At 37.1% G+C, this 21,717-nt stretch overlaps 1 protein-coding gene across 5 annotated transcripts; it reads left to right on the top strand.

Moving 5' to 3' along the window:
* Positions 1–221: 221 nt before the first annotated feature.
* Positions 222–21,619, top strand: CPR143 (cuticular protein RR-2 motif 143). 5 transcript variants are annotated; one of them, XM_062675506.1, is made up of 4 exons: positions 222–485; positions 13,786–14,970; positions 17,757–19,238; positions 21,224–21,619. In XM_062675506.1, exons 2-3 carry the CDS (start codon positions 13,792–13,794, stop codon positions 17,967–17,969), a joined length of 1,392 nt encoding a protein of 463 aa, XP_062531490.1. In that variant the 5' UTR covers positions 222–485; positions 13,786–13,791; the 3' UTR covers positions 17,970–19,238; positions 21,224–21,619.
* Positions 21,620–21,717: the final 98 nt, after the last annotated feature.

The raw sequence follows: 21,717 nt of genomic DNA, 5'->3' as shown, positions 1-21,717 counted from the left end.
CTCAGTATAGTTATAACGGCTGCCCCACCCTTCAAACCGAAACGCATTACTGCTTCACGGCAGAAATAGGCGGGGTGGTGGTACCCACCCGCGCGGACTCCCAAGAGGTCCTACCACCAGTAACCTACACATCAAGGAGAAGCTAGCTCTTAAAGCTATCAGCATAGGTAGGGTAAAAAAAACGGCCGCGGACGCTTCGTTACGGCGGGAAATTCGTATTTAGAATGTCACTCGCGCCCACCACCGCCGGCTATGGTGAACTCTTAACACTTTATATTGAATAACACAGTCGTGCAACCGGCCAGTCTTAATAAACGCTAGATACTTGTGCAGTAAAAATAAATTTAAAAAAAAAAACAAGCAAATATGTATTTTATAATATGAATTTACAAGTTGTGTTTTTGAGTGTATAATATATATTTTTTTGTTTCTTTTCAAATATTTATATAATATATTTTTGTGCGAGTGCGTTTTGTAATATATAGGTGAGTTTTGATTCTCGGATTATATTTGCATTAATTTAAAAATGATTTGTGTGTAATTACGTAACTTATCTTACTTAAACTATGTATGCGTAAAATATTTTAGAATTTACATTTAAGTTTTTTCGTTATGAATATTATTACATTCATCTGGTATTTTTTTTTACTGAGAGCAAATCACGCGCGGTCATTCGGTTCCAAATTAAGATTCCCAATGCTATAGGTACCAGAGACTAGCATACATAGGTACTTATATACGTTTAAATATATATTGTTGAAGTTTGAATATGTAAGTAATGGCAGGCAACACTTGTCACATGTGAAGTAACAGTTTTCGAATATTGGAATGCTTATTTAAATATTTAAAACAGATGATTGTCTTCTCTTCAGTCATGACTAGGACTTCTCATCTACAGAACCCAGTCCCCTCAAATTTAACCTTCCAACATATCCATATCTAGATAATAAACACCCAGACAAAAAACAAATAAACCTGGTCATCGCTCGAATGTTGGCCCAGTGTGGGAATCTAACTCGCGATCTTTGGCGCAACAGTCAGAGCCATTAACAACTGCGCCACCGTGTCATGCAGTACATAAATACTTGCATATTGTCTACATAAACAAGTTAATGACTCGTTGAATCTTAAATGGCTCCCACACAAAAGCAATGTCATCGCCCAACCCAAGACAGGAGTTTTATATCCAAATTATATTTTACTAAATCTTCATATTAATGTTTCGCGGCTAAAATCTACAGGATAACGTTAGCCCGTTGAGTTTCTCGTCGGATCTTCCCACCGATTCCGATCCGGTAGTAGATTCATTCGCGAAGCAGTTGCTCTTGAGTTGTTAGGTCTCCTTCGGAGGCGCTCGGGCAGCTATTAGCAAATCCCACCCCTCCTGGCTGAGCATTTGCACGCCCATCTGTCCTGGTGAAACTAGAAATGCCTCCGGGCTACCAGTAATCCTTCAATCAAAAAAGGATAACAATAGATACTCGTGCGGGCCCAATATCAACTTGTAAGACATGCTTATTAAATATTTAACAAAATGAAAATAGTTCTCCAATACTATTAGAATTTTATGTACGCGCTATGTAATTATTCTTTATTTTGCCTTAACCGAGAAATTAGTTTGGAACTCATCCGATGTTAAATGTTTATTGAAGGCATTAGATTACACAGCCTTGGAGACAAGTAATAAAGGTTTCGACTCAAGAAACATATTATATGAAGTAAAAGAAAATTATTTCGAATCCTATTTAAGGCATAAGTCATTGCCCCTAAGCAGGTACGCGCGCTTAATGATTGAGAATTACACAGGAAAAGTGGAAAACTTGACCAAATAAGACATTAACTTGAGACCTGTTTCCGTCTTACCGGCGTTTTTCATACATTGATGGGAATGTAGGCAGAATACGATCTGTCTTTAAGGATATAGTACTGGTGTTTAGGATTCGTGAACGAAGCAGAGTTAGACGCATTCTTCGGGAAAGCTAAGATTAGAGAGAGAAAGAGAGAGACAGAGAGTCTTTATTGTACACCAAAAAAATAAACAAACAATGCGATACATTAATTACAAAAAAAGTACCTACAATTGGCGGTCTTATCGCCAAGAGCGATCTTTTCCAGACAACCATCAGGTGGATAAGAGTGACTTGGATTCTTGATTGGGTGATTCTTGAGAAGATGACAAATAAAACGCGATCGCCGTTGTTATATTTTCGGAGCGCGCAATGTAACGCAATTAAAATATCTATTAGGTACTTGTTTTATTTGGCTTAATAAGTAATGAGCCAGTTAGTGCTATCAATTTATTTCCTTCCAAACAATCAATTCTATTTACAACACGTCAATATCAAAACGTCCACGGAAAACATAAAATTTATTCACGTAAAACTAATCTGCATCCTCAGATATTTATGATTATGGTTCAGTTTCAATTATTCGGTGTGCAGTTTCATTATTCTTATGAATAAACTAAGACCGTGATAGTTGCTATGACCTTCCTTGCTGCCAAATTTGCCTAATTTTGGTCTTGAATTATTTGTGTGTGAAGTCCAGAGAAGGTTTAAAAGGTAGATAAATATGAAAATACACGGAATTAAATAAAAATAACAATTTTGTTTTTCCTTTGATGTGTCCCCCGTCGGACGGATTCCTTTTGTTTGTTTTAAGTTTATTTTATACAAAAGCTTAGGCCTTTTAACTATCGATTGAGGCACTACGAAGTATGCCGGGTCAGCTAGTTAGGAATAAAGTTGACGCCACGTCGACTTCAAAAACACTATACCTTCCTACCTACACTACTGTTTACTCATTTACCTGAATCATAATTAAATCCATTAAAGCCGCACCAAACATATTGTAATATGAATACAATTGAATAACTTAAGATAACTACAAGGATTTCTACTTTCAATTAAGCCTAAAAGAATTTGAATTGTAGATATTTATATAGCGTGAGTGGTCTCCGTAGCTAGCTTCGGAACCGCTAGACTCATCAAAAGTGTCTAAGTGACAAAAGTATTTCAAAGGAAGCTTTAAAAATCCATATTATAATCTTAAGCAATTATATATTTTTTGTCGTATCTATCTTGTCAGAGCGGTCGTAGTCCTCATTCAGTATTATCAAGCAATTAGGAAGCTATAAGTTAACCTTATTTGAAAGGGGGGAATGAATTGGTTAACCTTTTATTGATTGAACATCGTATTTCATTAGAAAAGTTGGTACCTGCCTGCGGAATTTGAACAGATGCATCTCTCGATACGAATTAATCGGGTCTCTCATCCTTCAGGACACGAGGACTTCGAGTTATTAGTATTTCATTCTCTGTTAAATGAAACACATAAGCCCGAAGATATTTTTTATAGAAAAACGGAGGGTAGTTTAGTTCGAATAAAATTCAAAAGTCGACGGTTAAGACTTTAGTCGTCTCTGACCACGTAAACTCCAAAGTATTCGAAGCATTGTAAATAGTATAATAACAGTAAAAAAATACAAGATTAACCCATAAAGATTTTAATTGTAGTCATCATTATCCTGCCCTTCTCCCAGTCACCTGGGGTCGGCGCAACATGTTTTCTCCTTCCATACTCCTCTATCATATACCATTTCTTCGCTCACTCCCTTTTTACCCATATCATATTTCACGCAATCCATCCATTTCTTCTTAGGTCTACCTCTATATCCTTCCACACTCATAGTTAAGACTCTCTTACCAACCTCATTTTCATTTCGTCTCATCACATGTCCATACCATCCCAAACGCGCACTCCTCAGCTTCTCTGTCACAGGTGCCACTTTCAGACTTCCTCTAACATATTCATTCCGTATTCTATCCATTCTCGTTACTCCACACATCCATCGCAACATTCGCATCTCTGCTGCATGCAATCGCCTTGATTTTAATTGTAGTATCAGACTGATATTCAATTCTGCCTTATGGTAGAGACTACAACTGTTTCTCTGAGCCCTGCACAATACCCGTTTTGTTTATTGCAAAACATTATAAACACTTCGTTCGTGACCTTTTGTTTCCAATAATACGTTAATTTGGGATATTTTTTTACGCGTTTAACCAATTGCAGCGTAATTAAGAATCTCTGAGGTTGTTTACGTAATTCCAAGGATGAAATGAACGTTACATAGTTTAATTGACATGCTTTTAAAAGCTATGTAAGGATATAAGTTTGGTTTGTGTGTAACATAATCTTTGAACGTCATTATCATCGATTTCAAGACTTATGATTAACTTGAAAATTTGTGCACGCCTCAGGGACCGATGGCAGGACAATAATATTATAATATCACTTTAATATCGTGACTAGTAGCCCACTGAGTTTCTCGCCGGATCTTCTCAGTGTGTCGCGTTTCCGATCCGGTGGTAGATTCTGCAAAACACTGCTCTTGCTAGGGCCAGTGTTAGCAACACTCCGGTTTAGCCCCGTGAGCTCACCTACACGTTAGGTGAAGCTGAAATAGCCTCTCAAGGCTATCAGCATAGATAGGAAAAAAAAGTGTCTAGTATCGACAGGATACTACTAGTCACGATAAAGCCAAGTCAGGAAAAAATATGAAATTAAATGTTAGTTTAGTATTCTGTGCTTCGCTTTTGAAAATATTTTTTATTGCCCTGACCTGCCAGACGAGCATACGGCCTACCTGATGGTGAGTGGTTACCGTGGCTCATAGACGTCAGCAATCCCAGTGGCAAAGTCAAGCCGTCTACCATTAAATGGGTTCTTATCCAAAGCATAAGAAAAGCAGTAAATAAGGTATTACACCTACACAAGATCTACCCGAGTATTCTCTCATGCTACAATCGACTTTCAGTGATCTATCAGGACCTGGTGGACCGTCCGGAGACGCTGGATACCGGTTCAAAACGAACAATAGAAATAGACCTGTGGCTTACATATTTGGTGGGCAATTGCATTTTTCTAATCAAACGAGCCTTAAGAAGCGTAATTTAGGTTTACCCCTGGCGCTACCAACGTCGGCTTATCAGGGAATATCTCAATCGCAATGAAGAACTGAAGAATTGTTTGAGAAGATACCATCATCTTGTTTTTAAAATGGCACTACGTAGGTATGAACATGTCATGCGTAGAGAGAAGATGCATATGACTAGAAGATATATGAAAATGGTAGTGCAAGGTAGAAGAGGAAGAGGTCGACCGAAGAATACCTACATCGATGGAGTGTGTGAATGACGATATGAGAGAGAGAGGAGTGAGTGTTGAGATGACGACTGATAGAAGAGAATGGAAGAGAAAAATTAGCTGCGTCGACCCCACCTAGTGGAATAAGGTGGAGAAAAAGAAGAAGAGACCACCACCACGGGAGTACAGTTTTCATACTATTTAGTGTTCATATTATTTAGAACCACTGCGCACATCTACAGTCTGTTTTTAGAGATACCTTCTGCCACGTACCGTCCAACGTTGGAATGTACATGTTCCGCAGGGTTTCGTGAGCACTACTTCGACTTTCAAACCAGATTTGTGAATAGTACTCAATGGTAGGCAATACGTCATTTGGGATCCTCACGATCCAGTAATAGTGCTTTTAGGTACCTCAAGCACCGGTTATCGTTCTCGTCGAACCCGTCACTTGCGACTAAAGGCTCGGCGAGTAAATTAATCCACAGACACAGCCCACTGAGTTTCTCGCCGCATTTTCCCAGTGAGTCGCGTTTCCGATCCGGTGGTAGATTCTGCTCTGCACTGCTCTTTCTTGTTAGCAACGTCGTCAGGTTTGAGCCGGTGAGCTCACCTACTTGTTAGGTTACGCTGACACCTTTGAAGGCTATCAGCTTACGTAGAAAAAAATATGTTACCAGGAGCTCTATTACTGTCATTGGTGACGTGCATGAGCGACTCTAGCCACTGACCATTAGTTGAGCCGTATCCACATCTGCCTACAAATAAAAGCTATAAAATAAAAATTAAAATATTCCATTTGCTAAAAAAGCACGGCACGATCATTGCGTAATCGTAATATCGGAACACAAGCCGCTTACATCCGTTTCCAGTAAATCAGAAATTAATTGCTTTCGATCTATATGAGTGCAATTAAAAACTGTATCATCGCAATAAAGTTTTTGATGAATAATTTTTCGCGTGCACGTAATGGTAATAAAAAAAATGACGCGTAATCTTTTACGTAACTTGTATGATCTGAATACGGCCGTTTTGGTTTCACTTAGATATTTGTTATTGTTGAAATGTGGATGTTCATTACATTAGATACCTAATAATAGATAATCCTTAACCTTTTTTTTCCTACCTATGCTGATAGCCTTGAGAGGCCATATCAGCTTCACCTTGACGTGTAGGTAAGCCTACGGGTCTCAAGCCGGGAGCGTTGCTAACACTGGCCCTAGCAAGAGCAGTGCTTCGCAGAATCTACCACCGGATCGAAAACGCGACCCACTGAGAAGATCCAGCTAGAAACTCAGTGGGCTGTGTCTAGGGTTTTTTTTTCCGGGCCGGGGCCGAACCTCCTGCGATTGTCTATGGGTACCTTAACCGATTTACGTCTAAAGTATGTAGCTTAGCGATAAGTCTTCGAGAAATGAAGAGGTAAATCGGTCATGTACATAAATGCTTATGGAACGGCCTGTGATAGATTATGCGAACCACTGCTCTTGCTAGGGCTGGAGTTAGCAAATTCGCTCAGGATTAGTCCGAGAGCTCGCCTACACATTGGCACGAAGCTGGAATAGCCCCTTAGGCTACCAATGAATAGGCAGGGAAAAGTAATGAACCGTCGTCACGTGTGTTCTCCAATGCAATACCAATTTCTTGCAATGCAATGTTAATGCCATTATCTTACTGGTGGTAGGACGTCTTGTAAGTCCGCACAGGTAGGTACCACCACCCTGTCTATATCTGCCGTGAAGCAGTAATGCGTTTCGATTTGAAGAGCGGGGCAGCCGTTGTATTGTTAAAACTGAGACCTTATAACTCTTGTCTCGTTTATATTTACGTAACATTAATATTCTAGATGTCTATGGGCTCCAATCAGCATTTAACACCAAATGTGCCGCTAGTTCGTCCACACATTTAAGCAATAAAACAAAATAGTACCAACTACTTCCACACATATAAACATCGCTATCTGATTACAGTCACCCCTTTGATCAGCTCGAATTTATGACGTCACACGTAGCGACAGGTTCTCTGTCACACTTTGTGATCTCATAAATTCAGTCAATGTATGGGAGTTTTGACGTTACACTAATCCGATATACCATTGTTCTCTTGTTAAAGTCTGAATTCTTCAAATGAACTAAACGCATGCTCTTTTATTAACATGTTGACTTTTACGGATTGATTTTTAAGGGTCCTTCAGCCGGTGCGTATTATGTCTTTTCGAAGCAAGATTGCTCTTCTTTACAGTGCGTATGAGACCGGATAGGCCTCACAGAAGACCGTTTTTAACGTGCCCATAGAAATGTGGATGTAGGCTCCTCCCGCATCGAGCGAAAAAACGCGAAAAATGCTTTTTGAACATGAAGATTCTCAACGAGCAAAACGCAAAAGGTCACAAATCTCGAGCCGCGAACCCAGTTTACGTTCACTTTCAAAGGACGAAATAACTTAGTTTCTACATAACTTAAAGCTTAAGTTGAATCACATAATTTAACTGCGTAGCGAATAGGACTGAACATTTATAAACGAAATAAGACAGCAATAAGAAGTCATCTTATTTTTAGTTAGCCAAAAAATGAATTCTGCTTATCGAGATGAAGAACGGTGGACTTATTTCGCTGTTTTCTTTTTATTATTTTATTCATATTACCTTGTGACCGAGTGCACGGCCCACTTGGTCTTAAGTGTTTACTAAAGCTTCGATGTCATAATTGTTGAGTTATTAAGAGTACTAAAGGTCCCGCAGTAGTTGAAATTCGACTATAATTAATTGGGATTGTAAGTTTGTACACTATTATGAATGTATTTTATACTTCTATAATCACAAATTTCGCCAAGACTACTCTATAAAAAAATATTAATAAAGACAAACAATATTTAATCTATTCTCAATTTGACCACAGATGTCAAGAACAAAAGTTTGACAATAAATAGTATGCATGCGTGTCTGCGTCAAATACATGGTATGTAGTGTATGTAATGTTTTCTTTATTGATTTAATGTATATTTTATGCATTATTTAAAAAAAAAATTGCATTGTGCACTTCTTCTCTATATTCTCTATAAGTGTGGAAAATTTCATACTCCTCCGTCCACGCAATTTTCGTAAAAAGGGATACAAAATTTTTGCTTCACGTATTAATATATAGATTATAATTTTTATGGGTTTGTTTTTTAATTAAACAAAGTTAAAAATAACATTATTTAATTAAAAATTAAGCGTTGAAAAAAAGAAAGAGAGAGAGAATATACATTATTGCAAACCAAAACAATACAGTAAATAAGCAGTTATAGTTGTACATTAGTCTTATCGCTAAAAGCGATCTCTTCTAGACAACTGTTTTAATTACAGAAATTCTGAATAAGATAAAGATACAGCAGTTATGTCGCGGTATACTATTAACATTAACAATACATGATTAAAGAAAATACATACAAACAATAAATAGACATATACAATTTTACATCTAATATTAAAACATTAATATAATTGCTGACAATTAGCTTAGTAGTTTAATTTTTTTTAAAATCATTCCCCAATATATTCTAAGCTCGCTCACGTAACTTCCTTTATCCCAAAACGTAAAAAAAAACTTTGATTCTATTAATTTAAATCACACTTCGTACTTAACCTTGGTTACGAAGTAAGATATTAATTGAAAATACGCACGCACAAAAGTGCTACCCGAGATATTATATTATCGTGAGAAAACATATAATTATCTTCGTGTGAACAGCTGTAACTTACATGTGCATTGTGTTCAAAATTAACGTAAAAAAAACATTAAACTAATTACGAGAAAACCGGTATAATTTAAATGTTTTATGCTTAACTAGCTGACCCGGCAGACTTCGTAGTGCCTCAATCGATAAACAAAAGACCTAAACAATTGTATAAAATAAACTTAAAACAAACAAAAGTAATCCGTCCGACGGGGGACACATCAGATGAAAAACAAAATTGTTATTTTCATTTAATTCCGAGCATTTTCATATTTATCTACCTTTTAGACCTTTTCTGGGCTTCCACAAATAATTCAGAACCAAAATTAGCCAAATCAGACCAGCCGTTCTCGAGTTTTAGCGAGACTAACAAACAGCACTTTATAAAAGTGTTAATGACGTTTAAAGATTCGATTACATACGTAAATAACGAGCTAATAAGAGCGTGTTAATATATAATAGAATACTATATTTGCTTTTGGCACAGATGGGCACACCATGACGATTATTCTTCGCCTTGAAACGAAAGGTCGATGCGATTGCGTTCGCCAAAGATAAGCAAAAAGAACACCTTGGCCATGGTCGACAGTATTCATATAAATGTTAATACGTGAAGCAAAAACTTTGTACCCCTTTTTACGAAAATTGCGCGGACGGAGGAGTATGAAAATTCCCACACCTACATTACTAAAAAATACATTAAATCAATCAAGAAAACATTACACCCACTAACATGTATTTGACACAACACACACACACTCTTTGTTTATTGTCAAACTTTTATTATTGGTTAAAATCTGTGTTCAAATTGAAAATAGGTTAAATATTGTTTATCTTTAATATTATTTGTCTATAGTGTAGTCTTGGCAAAATCTGTGATTATAGAAGTCTATTGGTCTTTGACAATAGAACCATAATAAAGTTCGAATTTTTTTTTTTTTTTTTTTTTTTTTTTTTTTTTTTTTTTTTTTTTTTTTTTTTTTTTTTTTTTTTTTTTTTTTTTTTTAATTATTTATAGTCGAATTTCAACTACTGGGGTACCACTAGTAACAGTAATTTTGCAAAATAACTACATGTAGTTATATGATTTTTGTTAATTCTCTCTTTTTAATACTGAATCGGTGTCGCTGTGAGCTGTATGCAGGTACATTTGATATTTGCTAGTGAAAGTGAGAACTCATGGTCGCACGGTCGTTCAGTTGACCCGACTTTAGAACAAGAGTCGCAGTTTGAATACATACTAGAAATACGAAATGCATCATGCGTCTAGCCAATTTACGATTATCAGTATCGTTTTAATGTTAATATTGTAGATAAATAATATAATATTTATTAGTTAATATTTAATATTTTACTGGTGGTAGCCCAGAAGCGGATTATCCGTAAGGCAAACTAGGCACGTGCCTAGGGGCGTGTAGTTACAAGAGGCGCGCGAGGTCAGAATTTTTAAATAAATAAAGAAAATAACATATTGACGATTAAGAACTAAATGCTGATTCTGTCGTCCCTCTTGATTTCTTCACAGTTATAACGTCATATTTCATTCGCGCATTAGCGTAAGTACAAGGGTCTACTAAAGTCTAGGGTTTGATCATACAACGTCACCGTAACTGCAAATACAACTAGTTAAAATTTATAGTATTATGATGGCCGGTACAGGGGCGCCGATAAAGTGATTGCCTAGGGCGCTCTGGAACTTTAATCCGCCACTGTGGTAGCACCTCTTGTGAGTCCCACGCGGAGCAGTAATACGTTTCGGTTTGAAGGGTGGGGCAGCCGTTGTAACTATACTGAGACCTTACAACTCTTATCTCAAGGTGCGTTGTAGATGTCTATGGGCTCCGGTAACCACTTAACATCCGGTGGGGTTGAGCTCGTCCACTCATCCATGCAATAAAAAATAAATAAAAAAAAGGTTTGTTTTAGTGTAACGTTCTCTTGCTAGTTATTAAAATAAAAGAAATTTACTACAAGTTAAGTTTGACTGACTCGGTGATAGAGTAGTTAGTCTCTGACTGTTGCACCGTGGGTCGTGGGTTCGATTCCCAGATCGAGCAAACATTCGTATGACCAACAGGTTTGCTCTTTGTCTGGGTGATTATTATCTATGTATGTATATATTTATAATAAATATGTATATCAATGTCAGTTTCCGCAGGTACCCATAACACAGGGAATAATATTTGGGACTGGGTGAGCGTGCGTTTTTTTTTTATTGCTTACTTGGATGGACGAGCTCACAGCCCACCTGGTGTTAAGTGGTTACTGGAGCCCATATACATCTATAACGTAAATGCGCCACCCACCTTGAGATATAAGTTCTAATGTCTCAAGTATATTTACAACGGCTACCCCACCCTTCGAACCTAAACGCATTACTACTGCTTCACGGCGGAAATAGGCGGGGCGGTGGTACCTACCCGTGCGGACTCCCGAGAGGTCCTACCACCAGTAATTACGCAAATTATAATTTTGCGGGTTTGATTTTTATTACACGATGTTATTCCTTCACCGTGGAAGTCAATCGTGAACATTTGTTGAGTGCGTATTTCATTATTTGTTCCGAGTTCCCTGTTATTGGTGAATCTAAAATATTCAAAATAATTCGAGCAAGCGTTACGTTACTTAAAATATTTATTATTCAATTTACAAATCTAAGTCCTGTGGGAGTTTTCGGTGGTTCCGCCTATTTTAGCTGCAGGTTGCAGCTTGCAGGTTATAATTTGTGTAATTACTGGTGGTAGGACCTCTTGTGAGTCCGCACGGGCTAATACCACCACCCTGCCTATTTCTGCCGTGAAGCAGTAATGCGTTTCGGTTCAAAAGGTGGAGCAGCCGTTGTAACTATACTTGAGACATTGGAACTTATATCTCAAGGTGGGTGGCGCATTTACGTTGTAGATGTCTATGGGCTCCAGTAACCACTTAACACCAGGTGGGTTGTGAGCTCGTCCATCCATCTAAGCAATAAAAAGAAATATATATATGCTTCCTATATAGTCTTTTTATCATGTCACAAATTAATATAATTACGTGTATTTGAATTTTGTTGTCGAGCGTACCGCGTTAACTCTAATTCCAGTCACTGAATGAAATAATGAATGCATTGTACATTGTGTATGTAAATTAGTTTTATGATTTGTTTATTGTATTATTTTAAATTAGCTAGCGCCTGACACATAATTGATTACGTCACGATATCGTGAGCCGATTTCGTGTAACCATACATTTTTAAGTAATAGGAAAAATATTTAATTAAATCTCGGAAGATTTATTTTTGAAAAAAAAAAAAGAAAATTAATTCAATCGATTTTCTATAGTACAAGAAATCCGTGGTCTATCGAAAAATATGTTCAGGCATGTTGAAATAAATTTACTATCAGTTTCGATCAATATATTAATGTGGTAAGGAAATGTTCTAAAAATATGTAGAGGGCTTTGTGGAAGAAAATATGCGAGATATATATACATATATAGATAGATAACACTATATACGATAGGCCTGAATAGAAAAAGAAGCCATGGTGTGCCGATCCGACATAGTGGAAATAAGGACAAAAAGAAGTTTATTTTACAGAAACTAAACTTCATCTTTGTGGAGTCCCTGCGAGCTCATTGCAAGCGCAATCTAGAACCATGAATACGAAAACACTGTAGTATTCGAAAACTATTCTTTTTACCATCACACCGCCCGCCACCGGAGTACAGTTCATCCATACTACCTGGAGCCACTGCGTTCATCCACAGCGCGTTTCTAGAGATCTTTTTTGCCACGTACCATCCGGCTTTGGAATGAGCTTCCCTCCACGATGTTTCCCGACCGCTATGACATGTCCTTCTTCAAAGGAGGTTACCCGAGAGTAGTTAACGGTAGGCAGCGGCTTGGCTATGCCCCTGGCATTGCTGAAGTCCATGGGCGACGATAACTACTCAACATCAGGCGGGCCATACACTCGTCTGCCTACTAGAGCTATATTTTTTTTTTAAAAAGTCGGAAGTAATTTAATAATAATAAAAAACGTGAGATTAAACCTTAAAAATACTTTTACAATATAGATAGTTCAGTAGATAACTGCCGCGTGAATTCCAATCCACACAAATCGATCACCCTTATCACAGTAAAGAGCGTAATACTCCAAAAATATTGCACCAATGAACACGAAAGACGTTAATGTATAAATTTTAATTGAAACACTACAAATCCTGCGTCACATACACTTACTTTCATAAAAACGAGTGAAAGTTATGCGAAGTTACGAAATTGCCGTTGAATCTTTTTCGCATGGTAATCGTTTGTTATTCAACAATTACATCAGCGAAAAGACGTTTAGTAAATAATCTTGTACGAAATGTCAACGAGCTTTCTTTAATTAGGGTAGTTGAATTCAACAGTGGCACTGCTTGCCCCTGCCTTAAAACTGGAACGCGTGAATTCGGGTTGATAAATTAAAAAGCAGAATATTATCAGTTTATTTATTTTTGAAGAGATTTTTTTTTTTTTTATTGCCCTTGTAGGCAGACGAGCATACGGCCCACCTGATGGTGAGTGGTTACCGTTGCCCATGGACTTCAGCAATGCCAGGGGCAGAGCCAAGCCGCTGCCTACCGAGATTGCTGACAAGCCGCTAGTTTTATCAGTTTCACTAGAATTATGGTTGCTTTATTAAACTAATACCGACCCGCCCTCGCTTCGCTTCGGAAACTGTAATTTATTATTGATGTCTCCACTATTTAATGGATGTTATTATACACATAAACCTTCCTCTTCAATCACTCTATCTATTAAAAAAACAGCATCAAAATCCGTTACGTAGTTTTAAAGATTTAAGCATACATAGGGATATAGGGACAGAGAAAGTGACTTTGTTTTATACTAAGTAGTGGTACACGAAATTCTCATGTTTTACAATTTTGTTACAGATAAAAATGAACGTGAAAACAACGGCCACAATTATGTTCGTAGTCCTACAGCTGACTAGTAGTAACCCAGCCAAGAACAACGCCAGACCAGTCTATGAAGTAATTAACGAACAGCGAGAGGAGAAAAAGGTCAACCCTGGTCCGGTCACCTTCGGAAACCCTCTAGCCGGCCACTCGATCCAGAACGCTAAGCTCTACGCTCAAAACCAGCAAGCTATGTTCAACGCCGAACGGGTCAGACAGCACAAAGCTCAGCTACAGCGATGGACGAAGTCGCCACAACAAGATAGCTACATGAAAGCTTATCACGAGTCACAAGAAAGCCATCAGTTAGCTGTCGAAAAAGAGCAATCCGACTTAAAAACTCCAACTAAAAGACAGGACCGCAGACGCGGCAAAGAAAACGGTCCAACTGAAAAAACAAGAAGCCATCGTTCCCATGGCTCACTAGATTATCAATATGTGCCAAGGTATAAGACTGTTTACGTCTCTCCAGGCACTACTTACGATCAAGGCGTTACGATCAAACCAAACGGGATTGCGTACGTTGAGACAGATGAAAACAAACTTTATACAGAAGCTGTGCCGAGCAAAACTCAATACGTCCACCCTAAAGACTATAGTCACGCACAAAATTACGAAACATCTGATATAGCAACATTAAACGCATTATTGGAACAGAATCCACAAGATCAACTAACGAATTTCAATGCCATGTTACACGCTAACGAAAACAAAGAACATTTACAAACGCCTGTGGAATTGTTTTTCTATAATAACGCGAATAATGTTTATCACCCAACTAACGGCGGCTATACAAGCTACGCGCCCAACGCGTATACACAAGAGACTCGGTACAAAGACCACACACCCATCAAAGAAGACTTAGACGACATTGAGGACCCCAATAAACACACCACAGTTAAAAACTACGGGGTCCAACCGACAACAAATCTCCCAGATGAAGACAGTACTATACCTTATTACAATAACGCAGGACCGACTACACAGAGAGTAGTGGAAGAGAAACCTAAATATCAAGCCGTGAAATACGAAAAACTGTATCCGTTTCAAGACTCAAAAGATAGCGAATCAGGGATTTACATGCACCACAACACCGAGAACCAGGGAGTTCATCGCTTGAATCAAGATGGAGTCGAGGTTTCCGCGTATGACGATGCCGAAGTAAGTATAATCAGAAATCGTAGATCCATTTTAGATACTGAACCGTTTATTCTAAACGATACAGTTAATCGATTTGAATCGAATAAAACTGCAACAAATAAGACTATAGACATTGAGGAACTTTTGCCTGTAGCGGAAGAACTGAAACAGCCAATAAGCTTAAAGCATTTTAAACGGGTTCCGTATGATTTTGTTTCTGAATTAGAAACGCCGACTGATACTGATTATTATGATGACGGCGAAGACGATTACGATTATGAACCGGAATTCGACTATACAAATGACAATCGATCCCCGATTTTCGTATTGCCCAATAAGAACCCAAGTTCTGATCTTACAGCTAGTTTCTCCAATAAACGACACAGTTCGTGGAAATCGCCCCCTTCATACGGTCCCAACTTAAACGATTTCTCAACTTCTTACGGTGTACCGTATCAAATCTACGACCCAGAGTACGGTGTTCCGAGCTTTGATCCCTCAAAATTCCATTCTCATTCTTATGAGTTCCCTTCAGAATTAAAGGAACCTGTTTACGTTTTAACTGAAACACAACTGAAGAGCCTTATAGGACATCATAATTTGAATGTACAGCATTCAGATTTTCACCAGTGGGGTAAAGAAAAGAGGAAACATCGACCTAGGAAGTACAGGAGGCGACCCTATAGCCATGTCCCGAAGAGAATCAAGAAAAATCTTTATAAGCTACACAAAATAGCGGCAGTTTGAAAAGTTCTCGATTGAATCGACGGCAAACGTGACTAAGGCAAACGTGACTAAGCGACAATGCGTGAACTTTACAGTAGACTAATTTAAAGTTGAAATACCTGAAAAAAAATCTATTTTAACGAATCTAGCTGTAGGATTGAAATGATTTTAATAGAAATATATTTTTTTTGCGCATCGAATATGGTTATTGCCTATCATTTATGTACAAAGCAGTTATTGTCGCTTAGTCACGTTTGCCTTTCAAGCGTTATTATAATATTATTCAATGTGCCTTACATTGCAAAGATTATTCTAGAACTAAAGACCCCATGCTGCTAATAGCTAATAGATTTCAACCACGGCTTTCTCCAAGATCGTGTTAAGAACCGCTATATCTGCTGTATTATAATGATCGATCTTCATCAAACGGTACAGAAGAGTATTGGCGGAAACGAATAACGACTTATTAGTTTAATCAACGTATTTATATTAACTGATAAGTCCTACAAAATTCCTTTTTATTAAAAATATACCTTAGTGATTTTCTGTAATAGAACATACGATTAGCTTGTAATTTGTTTGTAAAATAAAAGACGTATCAGAATTCCTTAATTAATTTGTTTATAGCACAATCACAATTAAAAAAAAAAGAATATCGACTTCTAAAAAAAATCGTTTAAAAATACCAGAGACGCGGTTACAGTTTTTTTTTTTTATTGCTTAGATGGGCGGACGAGCTCACAGCCCACCTGGTTGTTGAGCGGTTACTGGAGCCCATAGACATCTACAAAGCAAATGCGCCACCCATCTTGAGAAATAGATTCTAAGGTCTCAATATAGTTACAACGGCTGCCCCAACCTTCAAACCGAAACGCATTACTGCTTCACGACAGAAATAGGCGGGATGGTGGTACCTACCTGTGCGGACTCACAAGAGGTTCTACCACCAGTAAAAAGTTATTAAAACTGTTTTAATGTGAATCAGTAAGTTCTTTCAAAATTTAAATCCGTCCATTGCGTGGTCTCAACCAAATAATCTGCTGTTGCACTTCACCCCTCGCACATCGGTATCGCAGTTCCGAAGCACGACTGGCCAACTGGAGATCTATGATATTAAAAAGTTATCATTTTATCAATTTTTTTAAATTATTATCTTAATAATTTCTAACGTGACTTTCGGGCGTCGATATAGAACAATTACTCTATATGCCTGGTTGATTAAACGAGTATACAAACTCACTTTCACATTTAATTTTATAATATCAGTAATAAAAATAACAAGTACCCACCGAACGTGGCCAATCGTAAAAATCCTGTTCTGTGTGAACAGTTTTGAGAGTTATGCGTAATGAAAAATGCACCAATTTTTCATAGGTATACAGAAATCTTAAATTTTACTGACTTTCGAATGATTTGATACCATTTGTAATTGAAGTTTGACTGTTTCAAAAACACGTGTGATCGCGCGATTGCGGATCCCCGATTATTTCTTGAATTCTATAATATGTTAAATCATCAACCCTTTCTGAAGGTTATTAATTTCATACAGGTACCTACCCTATATTTTTGGAAGAAAAAAATATCCGATATTACCTTCCTGAAAAATTCTCAAAATAAAGTCCCGCCAAACCCAGTTCAGCCGTTTCAAAGTCTGTCGTCATTGACTCCCGAATATTGAAACCATATCCACGAAACATAAAACTATTATATCATCGTTAATCACTATTCGTTTATTTTCTGCATTATTATATACTATTTTATATAGATATCGTCGAAAACTTAAAAACATGCATATACAGCCGTTAACCGAAGTAGAATGAAATCAATTTCATCTTTCTTTTTTATGCCGTTGATACTGATCAGGATATTAGAATGAAATCATAAAGTTATTGTATTGTCATCGGTCCTTGATGCATATGCAAATTATCAACTTATTCAGACCTCTTAAATCTGTAAAAATGTTAAATCATTCCGTCACACGCCAAGCAACCACAACACGTGACTTGAACTTAGCTATTTACCTACAAACGTCAAAAACAACATGGCCGTGTTTCACAGTACAATTTTTTTCAAAATTCCAGCTCCAGTACGCCGCGAACTATGAATTCGGCTACAGAGTTAGAGATCACCACACAGGCAATTATTACGGTCACCACGAGGCGAAGAAGGATGGTAAGACGAACGGGCATTACCACGTTTTGCTGCCCGACGGCAGGATGCAGAAGGTTAAGTACACCGCAGGCCCTGACGGGTTCCACGCTGACATTAGCTATGACAATATGACGGAACATTAATTTAAATAGTTTATAGTTAGAATACCTACATTAATTGTATTCCAAAGACAAAGTCAAAAAGTCCTTTAAAGATCAGGAACTTTGTTTTAATCCTCAGTATGTATGTATAATTTCGGTCAGGAAGCTATCTTAAATATTAGCTATTTTAGTCCCAAAAGAGTGATTAATCACACAGCCACTAATTTAATTAAGAATAAAACCTTAATGTCAGAAATTAAGATTTGTAAGCGCAGGGATTTTCGAATAAAGAATTGCTTAATTCAGCCTAATTCGTTTAAAATAACTATGATAATACGATGATAAATGGTCGTAGTTCAAAAATGTCTAAAAGACACGAATTTTATACATAAAATTGACAACATTTAAAAATATCCAACTTATTATTATTTTAGAATGTATAATTATTAAACGAAAATACCTAAACTGAAATATAAGAACAAAATAAATGTCATATTGACATTTAATTTTAATTCTAATTGAATCCTTTAGAACCAAAACAATACAATGTAATTCGGAAGATCCTGTTGCTGTGAAATCACTTTAATTGTACAATTTCAAAATGTACATTCATTATAATTTAGCAAAAACCAGTTTTAGCAAAGTGTTATTGTTTATTTATGTCAATACCTAATTTATTTCCGATTTTATGTAAGAATTTATGTAGATAAATTGTTAAGTTAGTTTTAAGGTTGTAAAATGAAACAAAAAAACATTAATTATTTATTTAAAAACAAATACATTTCTTGCCCTTGATTTGATTTTATTTACTCACACATAATTTACGAGTGAGGAGATCGTTTCCGTCGAACCACCGGCAGACCGAAAGGGGTTTAGCGAATGACGCCAAACTTTTAATGTAATGATGATATTCTTTTTTGAAATCTGCTGTAAAAAGAACCGATTAATTTTATAATCATTTCTCAGAATTCTCACTTCTAACTTCACTCGTTCATATTGAAAACTTTTCTTTCACAAACCATAATCAAATTTTATTACGTTTTCTAATAAAACCTAACAAAGATTTATAAGTTATACAACGTTTATTTATTCAGAAAAAATAAAACTTGAGTCATTTTGTGTTCTACACGAACACACGCTTATCTGTGGTTAGGTTTGTAATGGCGCGAAATCTACTGTCAGCTGAATTTATACATTATGACCGATCATGGCACACAATTTGGATATTAAAAGAGAAAATGGAAAGCCGTTATTCAAACGAAGACTTGTCATTTCGTTTGAAAGGCGACATTTTTGCTTCCCGTGCATTATGTAAGTATGTAATTATTTTGATATTATGGCCGTAATTACACACACTTTAATGTCGTTTTCCTTACATGTTATCTTGCAGATCTAATGAATCGGCACAAATGTGGTTACGATTTTTATGGTGTCTTACTCATTACTTCCTCTTAGTACTTAGTACTAAGTAGTACAGTACTTACTCTTTCTTGTTTAATAAATTACCCGTTGCAGTTATTTTTTCTTGCTAAATATCATTTAAATTAAAGGGTGAAAGGTTACTTGGTCTAAGCGATATTTATATTTGTAACTAAAGTTTTGGTACTTTGATATTAGCATCAACAGTTCGATGTTTTTAATTGAACTTCAATTAAGTTTACTCCATTGAAATAGCTGATTTTTTTAAATATTTTTTTTTCAAATTTAAACTACAAATGGTTCTGCAGTAGTTTTATTTATTTATTTATTTATTACTTATTGCATAACTGTCGCTTAAAACAAATAGTCTTTCACCAGTTGATAGATGTAAAAGATTCTTGGTAAAGACTTTGTATAAAAATGCGCTAATAAAATTAGATATTCCACAGACGAACTGACCCCAGAATAAATCTGACCCCTATGACATTGAGTTTTATTAATATTGCACAAAAGTCATCATCAGTAGGCACGTTCACGTTTTTATTTCGACATGTTTCACACGTGAAATCGTTTTTTTTTTTATCCTACCTAAGCTGATAGCCTTGAGAGGCTATTTCAGCGTAACCGTGGCTAGTAGGTGAGCTCACGGGGCTCAAACCTGACGACGATGCTAACACGAACCCTAGCAAGAGCCGTGCTTCGCAGAATCTACCACCGGATCGGAAACGCGACCCACTGAGAAGATCCGGCGAGAAACTCAGTGGGCTTGTGAAATCGGTATGGCTTGTGGCCGAATTAGGATTTTTATTGCCTTTGTCTGCCTGATCATATAGCCCACACAATCGTGTGGGGTTAGCGTCGCTAATGGACATCGGCAATTCAGGAGCACACCCTAATCGCAGTTCACCACCGAGTGTTCTAAGCAACCTCATTTGAAAAAAGACATGTCATAGCGGATAGTCGCCTCAAACAAACCCTCGGAGCACTCCCCATGGAATATGTGGTACCTACACAATACAGAGAGCCGATGTCTGTCCCTAAAGCTAGAGGTTCCAAACAATACGTACAAACAGAATTATAAAGAAACCAACGGCCCTCTTCTATATGGAGTCAAATGGACGTTGGTATTAGAGATCCCTGGCCCAGAGATGAGAGCAGTAAGTACTCCACGCCAGGCCTGACTGCCGAGTCGTCGTGGCCTAAAAGATAAGACGTCCGGTGCATTTATGTTGAGCGATGCACCCATGTTCGAATCCCAGGCGGGTACCAATTTCTCTAATGAAATACGTACTCAACAAATGTTCACGATTGACTTCCACGGTGAAGGAATAACATCGTGTAATAAAAATCAAACCCGCAAAATTATAATTCGCGTAATTACTGCGGTGGTAGGACCTCTTGTGAGTCCGCGCGGGTAGGTACCAGCGCTCTGCCTATTTCTGCTGTGAAGCAGTAATGCGTTTCGGTCTGAAGGATAGGGCAGCCGTTGTAACTATACTGAGATCTTAGAACTTCTATCTCAAGGTGGGTGGCGCATTTACGTTGTAGATGTCTATGGGCTCCAGTAACCACTTAACACCAGGTCGACTGTGAGCTCGTCCACTCATCAAAGCAATAAAAAAAAAAAAAGCAGCGTGTGTGTAGTTAGTTCCATGGTTCAGAAGGAGTCCTGAGCGGTAGGCACCGTTTGCATTTATTCTTGGAATCTCTTACATCTTTAAATAAGACAGCGACCCGCCTACTCACAGTCAGGCCGTCCGTTTACCATAAAAAAATGTGTCTCAAATGATTTCTTCGTCTCAGTCGAGCGATCATAGATTCCTACCATCAGTAAGAAACTTTGAACCTCATTGAACGTCATTTCCACCGACTTCGAGACCGCCGATCCACATTGAAGATTTGAAGAAGAAGAAGACTTGTAGAAGAAGAAGACTTGTATAATAAGAAGAAGAAGAAGAAGACTTGAAGAAGAAGAAGAAAACTTGAAGATTTCCACACGCAGCAAGGACTAATGACGATACAATAATTTTGAAACTTCACTCTGACATCCTGAGCGGTATTAATGATGTAAAAATAAAGTTTAAATTAATTGTTAATTGGTTTGGTAATTAAGCACGTTTTTTTTTTTAGTTTTCAAAACTACATATATTATATACTCGTACAATATTTTCCATTAAACTTTTACTTTAATTTCCTATTTAGGTAATACATAATAATGTAATAAAATTAAAATTCCATCTATTTTTTATTCATTAAATGTATTTAGATAGTTATTTTTGTTATTATTTTATCGTTCTGTGTATTCAATGCGAGTTTTTTAACGTTCTCGATAGCGTAAAAGTTAACTCAAATTTGTATGTAGTTCGAACAG

This window comes from Bombyx mori, chromosome 24, assembly GCF_030269925.1.
Source record: "Bombyx mori chromosome 24, ASM3026992v2".
Lineage (NCBI taxonomy): Eukaryota > Metazoa > Arthropoda > Insecta > Lepidoptera > Bombycidae > Bombyx > Bombyx mori.
This window is presented reverse-complemented; position numbering and strand designations above follow the sequence as displayed.

Bases quoted from the DNA above. Each gene is read 5' to 3' on its own strand.
- CPR143 (XM_062675503.1), top strand. From the start codon at position 13,792: ATGAACGTGAAAACAACGGCCACAATTATGTTCGTAGTCCTACAGCTG.